The sequence below is a fragment of the Leptidea sinapis genome, chromosome 46 (genome assembly GCF_905404315.1).
Source record: "Leptidea sinapis chromosome 46, ilLepSina1.1, whole genome shotgun sequence".
Classification (NCBI taxonomy): domain Eukaryota; kingdom Metazoa; phylum Arthropoda; class Insecta; order Lepidoptera; family Pieridae; genus Leptidea; species Leptidea sinapis.
The window spans coordinates 8,138,776-8,156,612 of record NC_066310.1 but is presented as its reverse complement, the minus strand read 5'-3'; the positions used below and the strand labels follow the sequence as shown (position 1 = coordinate 8,156,612).

General features: G+C 33.4%; 1 protein-coding gene across 1 annotated transcript in view; it reads right to left on the bottom strand.

Annotated features, from left to right (window-relative positions):
- The window catches only part of LOC126977886 (uncharacterized), a 185,709-nt gene that overhangs the window by 43,407 nt on the left and 124,465 nt on the right, over positions 1 to 17,837 (bottom strand). Inside the window, exon 7 of the mRNA XM_050826513.1 lies at positions 11,347 to 11,506. Within this exon, the coding sequence (XP_050682470.1) occupies positions 11,347 to 11,506 (160 nt within the window). The remainder of the gene's footprint in view (positions 1 to 11,346; positions 11,507 to 17,837) is intronic.

Below are 17,837 nucleotides of genomic sequence, written 5' to 3'. Positions count from 1 at the left end.
AATTTTATTACAGTTTTATAAGAATCAAAATAAAGTTATAAAACGTTTAAAAACCCTTTCTTGTGCTTTATATATTGTTTCAGAAAAGTTTGGGACTACTGACATACTCTGTGCTTTCATTCACCCAAGTGTGTTTTATTTAAAAAAAATATAATTTTGTTTATAAAAATTATAAAACAATAATTGTAACATAGACTGTTAGTAAGTAGATAGTTAATAGATAAGGTTTAAGTCAAATTGAACTTTAACTTTACGCTGACTTTAGCTTTTAAGTTGTTGCTGCATCGTATTCCTTTTCATAATTAAAGTTAAAGTTAAAAAGTGCAGTGGAATCTTAGGCTTTCAAGTCAATATCGAATATTTGTCGAATCTCTTGCCCGTTTGTCCGCTCCTATACAGCGTGACGCTTAAATGAACACATGGGTAAAGCTACTTAACCTTAATCATAAAAAAATAAATTCAAAAGAGAAATATATAATTCACCTAAATAAATTAATTTTCAAAAATACCATTTCGGAACATCATATAAGTAATCTTGTAGCCGTGAGCTAGCGTAGGCACTGGCAGTGCTACTACGCGGCGCCGTAGCCGTCGGAACTCGTATAGCGCATATAAATTTATATTTTTTTTTAATTTACGCGGTTAATTTTGTTCGTGGTATTTTCGTCATAAATATTGTTTTCTCAATGTATAATTTATTTGTTTGGAAATTTCAAGATTTCATTCATATTTAAATTTATTTTTTTATGATGAAGTTTAAGTAGCTCTACCTGTGTGTTCATTAAAGTCGCCATTGTAACTTCACTTCGCTTTATAAAAAAGGACAATTCTCATGCTCACCAGGAGAGGTGGCTAGTGGAAATAAAGTTCTCTATAAAAAATAAAGAAATTTAACCTAGAAGTTTTATGGCTACTTATTTTTTTATTGTTTAATCTATTTCCTTTTAAAATTCGCCCAGCGAAGCGGGCGGTAAAGGCTAGTTTATTCTATATATATACAATGAGAATGGTTTTTGTTTGGGCCTCTTTCACGCCTAAACCACTGATTGTATCGACATGAAACTACCACCATTCCATGTGAAATTCATCCTAGATGGCTTACGGCCTCTTCTTTTTTTATTGTTTAATTTATTTCCTTTTAAAATTCGCCCAGCGATGTGGAGAGAACGGCTAGTCTATTCTATATATATAATGAGAGTGGTCTTTGTTGGAGGCTCTTTCACGCCTAAACCACTGATCGTATCGACATGAAACTACCACCATTCGATGCGACATTTATCTTTGATAGTTTATGGTTACTTATTTTTTGAATTCCAACGTTTCTCATTAATTTATTTCCTTTTAAAATTCGCCCAGCGTAGGGAGGGAACGGTTAGTGTACTATAAATGTTATTGTTATTTTTAATCGGCAAAACTAAAATAGTAACATGAGTCTATATTGCGAAAGTTTACGGCTCATTACTTTAATAAAGTAATCACCATTACGGGGGATATCATAACTCGTAATCCGTTGAGAACGGGCTGTGCAGGACAATAAACCCTGTTAGCGATTAGTAAGGCTCGCTAGCCCTGATAAACAGCCTTTGATCGACGTTTTATAGAGCGTACCGGCGCAATGAACTTAACAATATAACACGTAATGTAACCTGTACGTGTTTATATAAAATTTTCAAACAAACATTTAAAGCTGTTTCACAAACATTGTTCAATTTCATTTGTTATTGTTATAACAAAACATTGCAATTAGTGCTTGATATCTTATTATGTTTGTTTCCAGTGATCTCCTAAATTATATGAAAGGATTTTATTGGGGATCACTTCACGGAGTGCAGTTTAGTTCATAATTATTTTTATTACCAATGTTTGTTTTGTGTGGAGGATATTTTCTATGCGAGAAGTTACTGACGCAAGGTTGATAGTTCTGCTGTGCAACAATTTTATTATAACAACAGGGAAAATATTTTACGAAATAATTATTGATGTTTTTATTAGCTAGCTCACCCAGCGAACGTTGTGTTGCCATATAAGTAAAAAAAAAAAAATAAAATAAAATTTTTCGCTCGTAAAACATAAATGACGACCGATTCTCAGACTCATCAAATATATCGTACTACAATAATAATAATTATATTCGATTGCCACCTTGCCACCCTATTGCAGATATTTGGATGGAACAGAATAATATAAAAATCGCGATACAAAAATAGGAGTTGATCGTAAGAAGGGTAGAAATTTGAGGTTGTATGTATTTTTGAATGCTGAATGAATCATAATGAAATTAAATTAAAAAAAAAATATGCGTGGGTATTTGGGGATATGAGAAATAGATGATAGCCGATTCTCAGATCTATCCAATATGCATACAAAATCATACAAATCAGTTCAGCCATTTCGGAGAAGTTTAGTAACAAACACTGCGACACGAGAATTTTATATATTAGATTATTGAGAAATTCATAAAAACCAGTATTTTAACCAGTCAGCTAGTCAGTTATATTTCCTAGATAGCATGATTTTGACTCATAGACAAAAATAGAACTTCGGAACATAGTAAATATTTTGAAAACTACGAGTGGGTATAGTCAAATTTTCTTTAAGGCGACAGGGCTTTATTCAAACAGCACTGTTTGATTATTAAGCAGTTTTGGATATAACTTTATTAACTACTATTACTATTATTATTATTATTAACTATTATGGGATGTAACTTCTTACAATACTTTGAATGTCATTGCTGAAACGCCTTCCGTGTTCCAATTCGATTTCAAAATCGTATTAAAGTTTATTTGATGGTTTATAAAGTCGAAGGCGCTCTTGTGATTCCTGTGATTGTGATGAAGGAGAGTATGGGCCGCGAAATTAGCTATATAAACTCATTTCTCCTCCTCTTTCATATAAAAGATAATGTTAAGATAGTGTTATTTTATTAGACAAGAACTTCTTTTTAGTTTTACCCTATCTGAATGAGATATACTAGCAATGTCCCGCGGTTTCACTCGATTTCACACCGATTTCGTGGTATTGGAAACTGTACTAAGTCGGACAATAGATTTATTTAAGTTTACATAAAAGTTTTATTCCACAAATGATTTAAGTTTTCTTTAGTGTTAATTCCGCCAATATTTGTTTTAAAACAATTCGACACGTGTTTCGCCTCTACACGAGGCATCCTCAAGACGTGTTGTCTAATTAACACTAAACAAAACTTAAATCATTTGTATAATTATGGATTTCCGCAAAGTAACGCCTACTTCAATAAAAAAAAGTTTTATTCCACTTAGTTATTATTTTCTTCAGATCGTCATCCATAAATTCGTTATTTCTTTTGAATGGAATGTCCGATTTTAATAATTTTAAAAGTATTTTATAGGTATTAAACGGTTTTCAAAAATTATCATTAAATGGGATAAGGATAAATACAGCGGTATCAATAATATAGTTTGATTATTGTCGGCACTTTAATCAATTTTATAAATGTAAAAAAGTAGTTATAGTGGCATAACTACAGTAGTTGGACATATGCTATTGCAGACTTTTTAGTGGATAATTAATACGTTCTATAATATTGTAGAACTTTTTTTTATTCTATCATTATCATATCATGGCATTTATCACAGGGAGTGAGAGCTGAAAAGAGCTGTTTAACCTGATTCCTGCCGCCGAATTCCACCTTCGCACGACACGCCACAAGTTAGGATATCATCCTCACCATCTGGATGTGTGGCGGTCCTCCACAGTGCGGTTTTCAAGGAGCTTTCTTCCTCGTACTACTAAGCTGTGGAATGAGCTTCCTTGTGCGGTGTTTCCGGGACGATACAACATGGGTACCATCAAAAACAGCGCGTACACTTGTGATTCCTCTGGTGTTGCAAGAGAATGTGGGCGGCGGTGGTCACTTAACACCAGGTGACCCGTACGCTCGTTTGTCCTATACCATAAAAAAATATCATCAATAGCACAGTAGGAAGATTTTTGACGACCAATTTTTTCACACCAACTAATTACATTTTTGTTACGGATCCCTATTTTTTTTTGAAAATGAAATATAGCCTATGTCATAAATAGAAGATTTTTGAAATCTGTCCAATAGCTTTTGTGTGAAAACATTACAAACATACATACAAAAACACAACTGTTTCCTCTTTATAAAATCAGGTGAACAGGTAGCTTTAGACCAAAATAATAATAATAAACAATGCACATAAGAGTATAGCAAACCAATTGTTAAATATTTGATAAGCCCCTTGGTCAATTAATAATAACAAATCGCTTAGATTTGAATCGGTAACTGAAAGTGTATTGGAAAGTATAGATATGAAATTAGCATCAGTTATAGAAGAAAATGAGATGTTAAAAACAAAAGTTGAAACTCTACTGCACAAAATTGATTACCTGGAAGAAAACAAAAGAAGATACAATTTAATATTATTCGGTATAAACGAGACACAGCAACAGGGTTCCTTGCTTGATTACACAAGAACTTTAATCGAAAAATAATCTAAGATTTCTATACAACCCTACGAAATAAATACAGTGCAAAGGTTAGGGGCCAAAGGCAAAGGAACACGCCCTGTGCTTGTAAGCTTTACTTCAATATGGAAGAGAAATCTAATCTTCAAGAATAAAAACAAAAAGGTAAATCAACCATCACAATTAAGGAAGATTTCTCCAAAGAAGTATTACTTAAAAGGAAGGAACTCATGCCCCAACTATTACAAGAGAGGGAGAGAGGCAAGATTGCCTACTTAGTGAAAGATAAACTGATAACAAAAGATCCAAAAGAAACCAACCTTATCAAAAGGAAAAGAGATCCAAAAGAGTCACCTAACGAAAAAACGACCACCAACAGACCCGCTATTAAGAAAACAAACACGAACAACATTTTCGACTACGGAACTCGATCACGATCTTTGTCTTGTTCAGAATCAAAAAACTAAACGGCATTGGCATCCGCAATAAGAACATAATACCAAGCAAACAGACTACCAAAAAAGGAATCAGCTCCCCAATCCGACTGGCCACCGTGGGGGAAGTACACTAAAAATTTGCACTTTTAATGTAAAATCTTTAATATCGTTAGAAAGATATATTGAATTAACTCTTGCTCTCAAAAATATCAACTTTGACATAATAGGCCTATCAGAAGTCAGACGAGCAGGCCTAAGCATAGAAGTATACCAGGACTATGTGTTATGTTATATAGGGAAAACAAAAGGTACACATGGAGTAGGATTCCTCGTTAAAAAGGAGCACAAAAACAAAATAACTAAATTCATGGGAATCTCTGAAAGAGTAGCACTCTTACAACTGGAATTTGATAACTTTCCAATCTCTCTGATACAGGCTTATGCGCCAACAGACGAAAGCAAACGAGGACGAGATTAGTCAATTTTATGAAGATCTATATCAAGCTCACTCCCAAATAGATGGCAAAGTTCTGGTAATCAGAGACTTTAACGCGAAAATTGGCCGACAGCAAAAATCTGATAACAACCAAATCTTAGGTCGATTTAGTCACGGTGAAAGAAACAAAAGAGGCGCGCGGCTAATAGAATATGCCACTGAATACAAATTGGCGATAGTGAATACTTTCTTTAAAAAAAAGAGAAATAGAAGATGGACTTGGATATCTCCGGATAGAAAAACTTTAAATGAAATCGATTTTATATTGACTAATATTCCACAAATGGTAACGAATGTTGAAGTTATTAACAACTTGAAATTTTCCTCCGACCACAGGCTAGTAAGAGCCACTCTTACTACAAAACTACCGAAAATGTCTAGGAAAACCTTCAAAAACACTACAAGTACACCCAAAGCAAGCGAAGAAATCGACAAGTATTTGAATAATCTTACAGAACTTTTGGGAACTTCAAACAATCTGAGCAAAGCGGCCGACGTACAGATTTACTACAACCAACTAGAAAGTATCATACTTAAAAGCCTAAAAACACACCAGGCAACAGAAGTCAAAACACATAAAATATTCAGTAAGGAAACAGAAACACTAATCAACAGACGAACAGAACTAATAAAAACCAAAAAGAAGAACACTGATATGAAAAAAGAACTAAGTAGATTGTACAAAACTACAAATAAATCAATAAAAAAAGATTACGCCAACTACAGATACAACATAATAACTAAAAATTTTGAAAAATTCAGAAGTACAAAAAGAGCATACAAGGAATTAACCACTCACAAAAAATGGGTACATAACCTTAACCATATATCAGAGGAAACAAAAACAAGGAAAAACGTGATTGAACATGCAACAAACTTCTATAAAAATCTGTACATGAAAAATGAAAATGTGAACGATTTCACTAAAAACCGAACTTACTGTGAAATAAAATCTAACACTGTGGAATTATTCGATGAAAAGGAAGTGCATACACACATAATGCAATTAAAAAATGAAAAGAACCCTGGCCCAGATGGTATCAGCAATGAAGCTATAAAAACGGGAGCACCAGTCCTACTACAACACCTTACTAAATTATTTAATATGATCCTAAACACAGAGACTGTTCCCAAAGGTTGGTGTTCGTCAGATATAACTCTTATTTTTAAAAAAGGCAATCCGCAAGATATTGACAACTATAGGCCAATAAGTCTTCTATCAAGCACATATAAACTCTTTGCTTCAATAATACTGAAACGAATAACTAAGGAAATTGACAACGCACAACCTACAGAGCAAGCAGGCTTCCGCTCAGGTTTCAGCACTATTGATCACATACAGACAATTGAACAAGTAATAGAAAAACACAGAGAATTTAACAGACCACTCTATGTGGCGTTTATAGATTTTAGAAAAGCATTCGATAGCATCAGTCACATCTCCATCTGGAACGTGCTTTACTCTTTAAATATCGACCAGAAATATATCAACATTATAAAAAACGTGTATGAAAATAGTACAAGCAAAGTTAGACTGGAGACCAGCGGAGAACCCTTCAAAATCGAACGAGGTGTAAGACAAGGTGACCCATTGTCACCTAAGCTTTTTATAGCGGTACTTCAAGACATTTTGAGTAAAATATATTGGACACGCAAAGGAATTCTGTTAAATGGTAAATACCTCAATCATCTGCGATTTGCAGATGACATTGCGATACTGGCTGAATCACCTAAAGACTTAGAGGAAATGGTAACGACACTCGACCAAGAAAGTAAAAAAGTTGGTCTTGCAATGAACACAAACAAGACAAAATTAATGACTAACCATTACAGAAGGCAATACAAGTAAACGGACACACAATAGAATATGTTGACAGTTACATCTATTTGGGGAAACAAGTCTCATTCAATACAAACAGCAACTTAGAAGAAGTGAAGAGGAGAATAACATTAGCGTGGAAAAAATTCTGGTCTCTTAAAGAAATATTAAAAGGCAACTATAGCCTGCATATGAAAAAAATTGTGATGGACAGTTGTATTATGCCATGCCTGCTATATGGCTGTCAAACCTGGGCATTCACAAAAGAAATAGAACAAAAAATAGAAAAGACACAAAAAGCAATGGAGAGAAGCATATTGCGGATCAGAAAACTACAAAAAGTACGTAGTGAGGACATTAGAAAGGAAACCAAGCTTACCGATGCACTAAGACACGCGCTGGCCACATTGCACGCTTCACAGATAGAAGGTGGACAATAGAGACCACCAAATGGAAAGGACCACCAGGTAAAAGATGCACTGGTAGACCAAAGCAGAGATGGGCAGATGACATCGTGGGGAGAAACTGGATCGATCAGGCCAAGGATAGGGAAAAATGGAAAAAGTTGGGGGAGGCCTATACCCAAAATGGGGTCCATAACCAAAGTTATATAGAATAAATAATTAAACTGGTCACTCTAAATAAAATTAACACTAGATTTTAAGAACTTTAAATTACTAACATTTGTTTGTATATTATGGGTTATGGAATAAGTGGCTTATTATTATTATTATATTATTATTGGTCAATTAATAATAACAAATCGCTTATAATTATTATAATCATTGACAAAGTAGCCAAATAAAAGCTGACTGAAAAAAAACAATTATTTTCAATTAGGGAATGAATCGTCTCCCCCGTAAAGTAATTCTCGGTCGAAGTCTCGTTAAGTGGATACAGTTCGTAAAAGGTCTCCAATCCAGTTTTATTTCCGTGATGGTAATGATATTAGTGAAAATGTCAGTGGTAGTAACAAACCAACCCTACACTTTACGTGACCTGATAACTAATGTTCTCAACCCGAGCCCATTTGTCACTTCATCGAAATATTACTATAGTTTGTCAAAGTGCCACTTTTCTAGTACCGTTACCGTTAGATATTATTTAATCCTACTAATATTATAAATGTGAAAGTTTGTATGTCTGGATGTATGTTTGAACTTCTTTAACGCAAAATCTACTGAATAGATTTTGATGAAACTTTACAATAATATAGCTCATACACCAGAATAACAAATAGGCTATAATTTATAAAACTATAGTGTGAATTACACAAAATATAAAAGAAGTGTGATTGTTACTAATGAATGAAACTAGCGCCATCTCTTATCAACTAGCAAGGAAAATATCAATACAATTTATATGGCAAAACAACGTTTGCCGGGTCAGCTAGTTGGTTTATATGTTAAGTTTGTTTCCGTCTAGCATCATTTTTATCATAAAAGTAAACAATAAAAAAATATAACATAACAAATTATACTTTAATACAATAAGTAGGTACGAAATAATAGACTTGAAGTAATATTAAAAGTTAAGTTCAAAAATGGCAATGATAAAGCAATTGCCGTTTTATCATTGCCAATTTTTTTAGGTAGGTATTAAAATGTAAAATATAGTATGTTATCCTTAAGAGATAGATAAATGTAACTGTAGACCTATATAAGATACATAATTCCACGATACATTATTTTGTGATATCTCAAAGGAAAATTTATTGAAGTAGGCGTTACTTTGCGGAAATCCATAATTATACAAATGATTTGAGTTTTCTTTAGTGTTAAGTTTGTGCCAAAATCTGGCACGAGACAGCGTTTTCGTGGAAAGCTCCCAGACGCCTTTTTTCCTACACCTCCAACAAATATCGTTAATGTATACAAAATCATAACAAATTATTTACTAAAACCTTCCCGGACAACCACGCTATCTATAAGTGCAAACAGCATGCGATTCGGTGTTTTTAGAAAAAATTGAATTTATCGCAAACAGACAGACAGAGAGATGCGGCGGAGGACTTTGTTTTATTATATACAGTGATGCATTGGAACACCACCTAATATGGTTACTCTTGTAAATACGAACGAAGTCGCGGGTAGCCACTACTGCTAAAAGATAACAACAATATAATACGTGAATTTCTAATTTAGCCATCCAACTGTAGACAGAAGTTCAGTACGTAACATTTAATTCTCTGTTAAACTAATTATGTATTCTCCGTGGAGGTTTATTTCACCTCAATATTTGCCGTCTCTTGCAAATTGTATCTGTTATGAAGGCTTCCTCGCAGTTTACGAGTGTATAATATTTATAGCCAGTTAGTAACAACAAGACCCAAAGCTCCAAATGTTATATTATTCTATAAATTTAATATTTCTCTGGTTAATTTCGGGATTAAATCGAATTAGCTTTGTAAGATCTAAATTTAAAATTGATAAGATTTTTAGTCATCTATTGTAACTGAAAGTTAGGTAGATACACAAGAAGGCTTTGGAAAATACTTTTATGTAAATACTACCTGAATCGGCAAACTTTGTCAATTAAAATTAAAATAAATTATTTCTAGTAAATATTATACATGAAAAGGGAAGGTACGGCATATATACAATAAAAAATTCATAAAAATAGGTCAAGCCGTTTTGGAGGAGTTTAGTCACAAGCACTGCGACACAAGAATTTTATATGTAAGATTTAAAGACATACATCATAGGTTACTTAGTGATAAGTGATCACTTGCAATACCAGAGGTATCAAATAACTGTTGCCATTTTAGTAGTAAAATACTCACATGGAGTACAGTGTAATAATAGTGTAATATTTGCCTTAGAGGTGTATAAAATTAAATCTTTATTAAGTTATATTATACTTTTCAGTTTTGGAAGTCGGTATTTAAACGTATATTTTTTAATTTCTTACATTTTAACTCATTACTCAGGTAAACTATAAGATTTCGTTGGTTTTTATTGTTTAAATTATTATTAGTATTAAATAGTAATTTTTTTAAGTAGCTATGTGTAGTACGAAAGGTTCCGCAATAAAGATCCCCTATTTCAGTTTCTTGTGAGACACTGAAATATCGTGAAGAATGTTTATTAGCTATGAATGACAGGTAGCCTAAGACCCACTTATCGGCAAATGGGTTAATAATAATAATAATATATAAACAATCTAAATGAAAACTCCTAAAAAAGCAGTACACAAACTATAATAACATTATCCACGTAAACAAAAATATTCATAAAAATGTACATAATTTGAAAACTACTAGGACAAACCATGTCAATTTTTTATGGGACCAAATGGCTGACATTTCGTATCAAACTTAAGAAGTATCACGAAAATTAGATCATACATTTCAGCGTAATCTTCAATATATAATAATATAATATATAATAATAAGCCTTTTTATTTCTTGTTAACAATAGTTTTTTTTTACAGTAAACACAAATTTACATTGTATTTGTAATTTAGTTTTGGTTATTTTTGTTTTTTAGTAATGTGTAAGATTAAATTTAAATATAATATAAACAATTTATGGTTTAACAAGAACCCCTGTATGAGTAAAGGCCTCCTCCAAAGATGCCGATTCTTGTCGGTCTTGTGCTATGGAGCACCAGTCTATGCCAGCTAATCTTTTCAGATCATCTTCCCAGCGGGCTAAGGGTTGTAAGGCTTCTCCTCTTGCCTGAAGGACCTTTCCACTGGATAACTCTTATGGTCCACCTTCTATCAGCCATTCTCGCTACATGTCCAGCCCATTGCCATTTCCGCTTTTTGGCGAAGGTCAAAGCGTTTGTAGCTTTGGTGATGCCTCTTATCTTTGTGTGTCGTATTATATGTTTAACATGCTTCGCTCTAAGCCTCTTTGACATGTATTAATTTTATGCGCAGCTTCTGTAGAGAATTTCCAGGTCTGGCTTCCAAATGAGTTTGAACAGAGCTTAACTTACCGAAGCTTGTTAAACTTACCTTAAATGGTATAATTGGGTATAACATATAAATTCTTATGTGTAATTTTTGACCTCAATAAATAAAGCTATTTTTGAAGAATGGTTTTATGCGATCAGGAAAAGCATGTTAAGCACCCTATGACGTGACAGATGAAGTATGTGTACGATATAAATACTTACAGCTGACAGCTTCTCTTGCCAATAGAAGCTCCTTCTCCATCTGCTGTGGGTCCAAGTTGGTTTCCTCTTGCCCTTGAGCTTGTGCTTCTATGAGAGCATTTCCTGCTTCTCCTCTCTCCACTGCTGCCACCAACAGGCGTCGAACCCGCGTTAACTCCGCCTGGAAATAAAACACTAATTATTCTTGCTGTACGTCACTTACAAAACAATTCCAATTATGGCTTAAAAGGCATTAGAGGCATTATTTTTTTCTCAAAATTTTATTCCTTTAGAATTCAAAAATGATTCTTTAAGTCTTTAATTCTATATGTCACTTCTAACACCGCTTCGGAAACAAATTGCGCTCTGAGAGAGAAGAAGCGGCGCAAGAAACTCTCCCTGCATTCTCGTTAGCGCTCTTTTTAATCAAATAATATACATATCCTTCATTAATTGAGGAGATTGTTTATGTATATATTTTTCAAGGAAATATTGAAGTTATAATTACCCAAAGATAATATTTAAATAAAGACAGTTTGGCCAAACATATTTTCATTAATATTATTCGCATATTATTAGTATCTTGGGAATTTCATCCTACATATTATGGATTATAATAGTATCAAAACTTAGTGACCGAATCTGTATAATATATATTGTCTTGATTGTCGAGATAACAATAGCTATAGCTGCCTCACTTTCACACTAATTACTATACTAAGGCTGGGTTGCTTCATATTAACTGTTATAGTTAAGGTTTAATCAAATTTAACTTTAACAGTAATGCTGAATTTAACATAGACTTTAGAATACGTTGCACCATTGTATTCCTTGGCATGGTTAATGTTAAAAAGTGAAATATCAAGTCAACATCGAATATTTATTCGAAACTTTTATCAGGTCGCTAATTGGCTGTTTAACATTAACCATAGCTTTAACCGGCGAAGATTGGACGATTACTGTTAGCAGTTAGAGTTATAACGTCATCTTAAAATTGACAAATGGTACAACACATTTTCTGCTTAGCCAGTACTTTAACATGTTTAGTATTGTTAAAGTTTCACCAGTGGGAGGCTCCTTTGCACAGGGTGCCGGCTAGATTATAGGTACCACAACAGAGCCTATTTCTGCCGTGAAGCAGTAATGTGTAAGCATTACTGTTTTTCGGTCTGAAGGGCTCCGTAGCTAGTGAAATTACCGGACAAATGAGACTTAACATCTTATGTCTCAAGGTGACGAGCGCAATTGTGGTGTCGCTCAGAATCTTTGGGTTTTTCAAGAATCCTGAGTGGCACTGCAATGTATTGGGCAGGGCGTATCAGTTACCATCAGCTGGACGTTCTGCTCGTCTCGTGCCTTATTTTCATAAAAAAAAAAGTAAGTTGTTGATGAGTTGAGAGCAGTTGGTTATAATTCTAAAATAAAAATATATATCCCAAGCATTGTTTTTGCATCTAATCCGAAAGGAGCAGGTACTGCTTAATTTTCTACAGTGTTCGTCTGTCGTACGTCCGATTACTATCGATTGCTTTATTACTTAATTTACCGCAGGCAAGTCACGCGAGCCAGCCATGTATGCTGAAACGTCAACTCGATCGATTCCGAACAAACAATTGTAATTAAAAGCTCGACGGTAATATTAAGCCGCTATCAACTGCTATTCGTTCTCAATATCGAATAAAGCCGATTGATTTCGAACTAAACTTTTATCGAATCAGAATACATTTTATTTTTGTTTTAATAACTATGAATTTATCGTGTGTAGTTATTGGTTGCAGAAATTCAATTTTCATAAGAGCTTGGTTTCATATTTATAAATCCTTTTTTGTATGTTATTCGATGTTTGTTTTAAACGAATATAAATTGAAATTTTAGTCGTATCAATAACAAATCACTACTAATATTATTAATGTGACTGTAAGTTTGTTTGTTACGCTTTCACGCCTAAACCACCGAACCGATTTTGATAAAATTTAATACAGAAATAAACTAGAGCTATAGGCAAGGCAAAAAAAGAATGGAGGGGTTGAAATAGGGGATGGCTGTTTATATGGGAATTTGTCACTATCGAAGATAGAACTATGAACCTTTGTATTTTTTACTAAACACTTACTTGATAAGAAATAATTTCGAGCATTTTTGAAAAATTGACCCACATGGGGATGAAATTGAGATTAAAGTTCATAGAGAAATACTCGTAAAGAAGATATGCGCTGTATCATAGAAGAGCACTACCAGCAGCGGAAAGAGCATTTTGTAACACTACCAGCAGCAGAAAGAGCATTTTGTAACACTACCAGCAGCAGAAAGAGCATTTTGTAAGTGTACTACTTGAAAAGTATCCTAAAAGATAAAAAAAATAGTAAAGATAAAAAAAGCTAGTATTTATAAAAGCGACACCTTTTTCTGCTATGAGGTGATATTGTGTTTCGGTTTGAAGGGGCACTGAGAAATTACTGGACAAATGAAACTTGAGCCGTTTTTGAGTCCTTCTATCTGGATTAAAATGCGTGTAATTGTCGTCTAAATTGAAACGTTGGGTTGAATAAAATAATAATGTAATTTTTACACAAAATTTTAAATGTAAAAACACAGTTACAATTACACGCGTTTAAATCCTTTTAAATGTATTCTATATAAATGTGAAACAATCGCGTAAATCGAAGAAAATACTTTTACTTCTGGTGAAATAATTGCTCGCCTCGTTTACGTTCTCTCGTAAAAAATGAAGTATTTACACAAATAAAATTTGAAAAAAAAAATTTATGAACGATGCGGGACCCACGACCTCCGGCGTTCCGTGCCGATGCTCTAACCAACTGAGCTAACCGTTCGTTTGTTCAACTCTCAGGTTGTGGCTACATCTACAGAATCTACTTTACAGTTGATAACCTGCTCATCCCCAATATTTGCATATTAGGAAATTGACTTGAGATGTCGCTCTTGTAAATCTAAACAATATGTCATGTTTTTAAAGTGATAACCCTCACTTCTAGGATTAATACACAAATAAAATTTGAAAAACAAAATTATTTACATATTCTGGTTACTTTCAATAGTAATCCCAATTTTGAAAAAAAAAAAGTTAAATTGTACAGAAAAATAATATCTTTTCCAATGAATTGTTTCTCACACTGCTACATTAACTATACGCACAAATTAAATATTAAAAGTAAGGTTATATATTAATATATCAACTATTTTAGATTCAAATGGTATTACCGTAAGGAAAGTTACGTTAGTTGTTCAGCTTCGACTGCCGAAGACAGCAAACGTCGAAAATATTATGTCGGTCTAAGTGAGTCTTCCACCTTTGTACCGTCTGGCGTCAAGACAACTGGCCCCGTAGGGCGCAGAGCCGCGGAGAATGTACAAGGTAATATCTTCTCGCATAGGGCTACTGGAAACTCGAGCGCTGGCAGCTATTTCGGTCAACGGATCAACCTAGTCCAACGCGGAAATGCTGCCTTTATTATGCTGCCTGTATTCGTGGTACACTTCCCCGTAATGATAGTTTTAATTTAATGTAATCATAGAATTGTAAATACAATAATAATAATATCTTTTATTTGACACACACATGAAACATTACATAGCTACAAAAATAAAAAAAAATATATAACTAAAACTAACCTAGAACATATTTAATAAAGAATAAATAAATAAATTTTCCACGATATTATATAGCTCCCGTTTGACACTTGACGTCGCGGTGCTGAGTAGTAAATCCCTATCCTATCCTACTAATATTATAAATGTGAATGTAAGTTTGTTTGTTACGCTTTCACGCCTAAACTACTCAACCGATTTCTATAAAATTGTATACAGAGATAGAATAAAGCTTCAAAAAGGCTACCTTTTGTTGTGAAAAAATAAATGAAGGGTATGAAATAGGGGATGAAAGTTTGTATGGAAGTTCGTTATTATCGGAGAGGACTTTATATAACTTCGTATTCAGGCAATCGATTAGAAGTAAATAAATATTTAGTCTAGCGTTTTTAAAATTTTAACATGTGTAGGGATAGAATAAGGGATGAAAATTTGTATGTATGAAATTCCAAACAATGTCACGCTTTAGATTTTATTATATTTGGTAGAAAAATATACTAGATCTTGGGAAGGACATAAGCTACCCTTTTTTGTAAAAAAAGTCATGAACGGGTTGAAATAAGGGGTGAAAGTTTTCGTGGGAAAACGTCAGTGTCGGAGATAAAACCATAAAACTTTGTCTTTAGGCACTTGATAAGAAGTACTTTATAAACTTTAGTTCAAGCATTTTTGAAATTTTTACCGACATGGGGTTGAAATAGGAGATTAAAGTTCGCAGGGAAATACTATTAAAGAGACTGTCCAAGGGATATCTGCTGCATCGTAGAAAAGCGCCAATGCATAAACTACTACTAACCTTACGTGTTTATGCAACTGGTAGTTTCTATATAGCAGTTGGAGATTTTGGTGGAATACATAACTCCACACTATGCAAAATTGTAAAGAGGGTGACACGAGCCTTTGCTTCAATGCGAGCAAAATTTATTCATTTACCTAGAACTCGAGATGAACCCTATCCATACAAGAGAGATTTTATACAAAAGCACGTTTTCCAAGAGTCATTGCCGCTTTGGATGGCACTCACATAAGAATAATTTCACCAGGTGGTTATGTACAGCAGTTATTATTAGTATCGAAGTCATATATATCATGTAGGGTTCCGTATATCAAACAGCAGTTTGTGTGTGTATTATTTGCAAAGAAGCCTAACATAAAAAATGCAGCCCATAGTAACTATCTCACGTGGATGAAGTCACTAATAAAAGCGAGTATAAATATAGTTATAAGCATTATTTTGTTAGAATAAAGTAAGAACATAAAGACTTAATTCTTAAAATCAAATGCGCTTAGATTTGTACGTCACACGTAAATAGCATCAAGCTTAGCTCAAGTTAAGCTCTCATACTTGTTGATTACTATAATAGCTCAAATTAAGCTCTACCCAAACCCTCCAGCTTCAAGCCTCTTTTCTCTCGTATAATTCGCACACTGCCTCAAAAGTAGCGCTGCAAGCAGAATGTAAGTTAAAACTTTGTAACTACTATTTGGCACAACTGTTGTAACTGCAATAAAATTTTGTATTATGTTATAAAATAAGCATTTTATATATAATACTATTTTCTTATGTAAAACTGAAGATTAGGCAATAGTGAGTTACGAGTGATTTATACACGGTAATAATCTTTTCAGTTCATTATTAAACGCTCACAAAATTAGGTTGCTTTACTCGCGTTAGAAATATAAGCTGCTAGTCAAAACTAAACGCTAAATGGAATTTTTATCTTAAGTTAGAGTTCTGGGTTCAAATCTACTATTATTATATGTTCAAAACTAGCACATAGCAATGCTCCGCGGTTTCACTCCCTTACGGCCGTTCCCAATATTCAGTCTATCTCTTACTTGAGATAAAAATCGTAACTATGGTTGACTTTTCTGCCCCAATAAACTTATCGACAGTAACTCACCTTATCCGTGCACTCTGTCTGTCAATGTGACGACGTATAGTTTACCAGCGATATAAAGTTTGTATGGAAATTGCAATTCTAAAAAGGTATCGGAAATATGCACATAAAAATTGCAATTGTTTTAATAAATTAAGATGAAAAAACAGACAGCGTTTTGTATTTCGTTAATAAACCAAAAACTATTATTTAAAATTTAAGGAAATTCGAAAAAAAGCTAGAGTCAATAGGCATAATAATATTTTAGATTCTATAATGTCCGTATATATTTTCGAAAAATAAAAATATTTAACTAATATAATAAAGCTGTAAAACAAATTACTGTATTCTTAGCTATCTACTTTGATTTTTGAATGAAGCTCGACTCGCTCGTCAAGTGTCATGGCGGCCGATTATGACGTCACGGCTCATTAATCATCTAACTAGTAATATACCAACCAAAACTTCAAGCGACGCGGTAATTATTAAAGTGCCGTGACGTCATTCATCTTTTAGTTAACTTATTCCCTTATTTTAATGGATATCCTTTTAATCCCAATATTTATATTAATACTGTGACATTTCTTAGAATGCTTTTATCATATTATATCATTTCTTAAAACCTTGATATTTAATTTTTTATATAAATTCATAATAAAATGTATATAAATTCTATAAGTTAGATTAAGGATTGGTCAGCGCTGCGCTCCAGCTAGATACCGCATGCGTAGTCGCAAAGTCCGCTATCATTTACTACGACCAAATGGGCGTACTCGAGCTAGTGTCAAACAATGTGTGACGTTGAAGTGCGTCGTGTTCTGTTAAACATTGTGTTTAATTGAAACTAAAATGGCAGGTTGCGTAGTAAAACTTTGCAAAAAGAATACTGCAAGAAATAAAAAAGACACTGGGATCACATAATATCATAAGAAATTATTTTGTATTTTATTAATTTCAATGTAACGTAACGTTACGTAACACGAAGCGTATGTTACAAAATTTGAAAGATGCCATTGAGTGTCA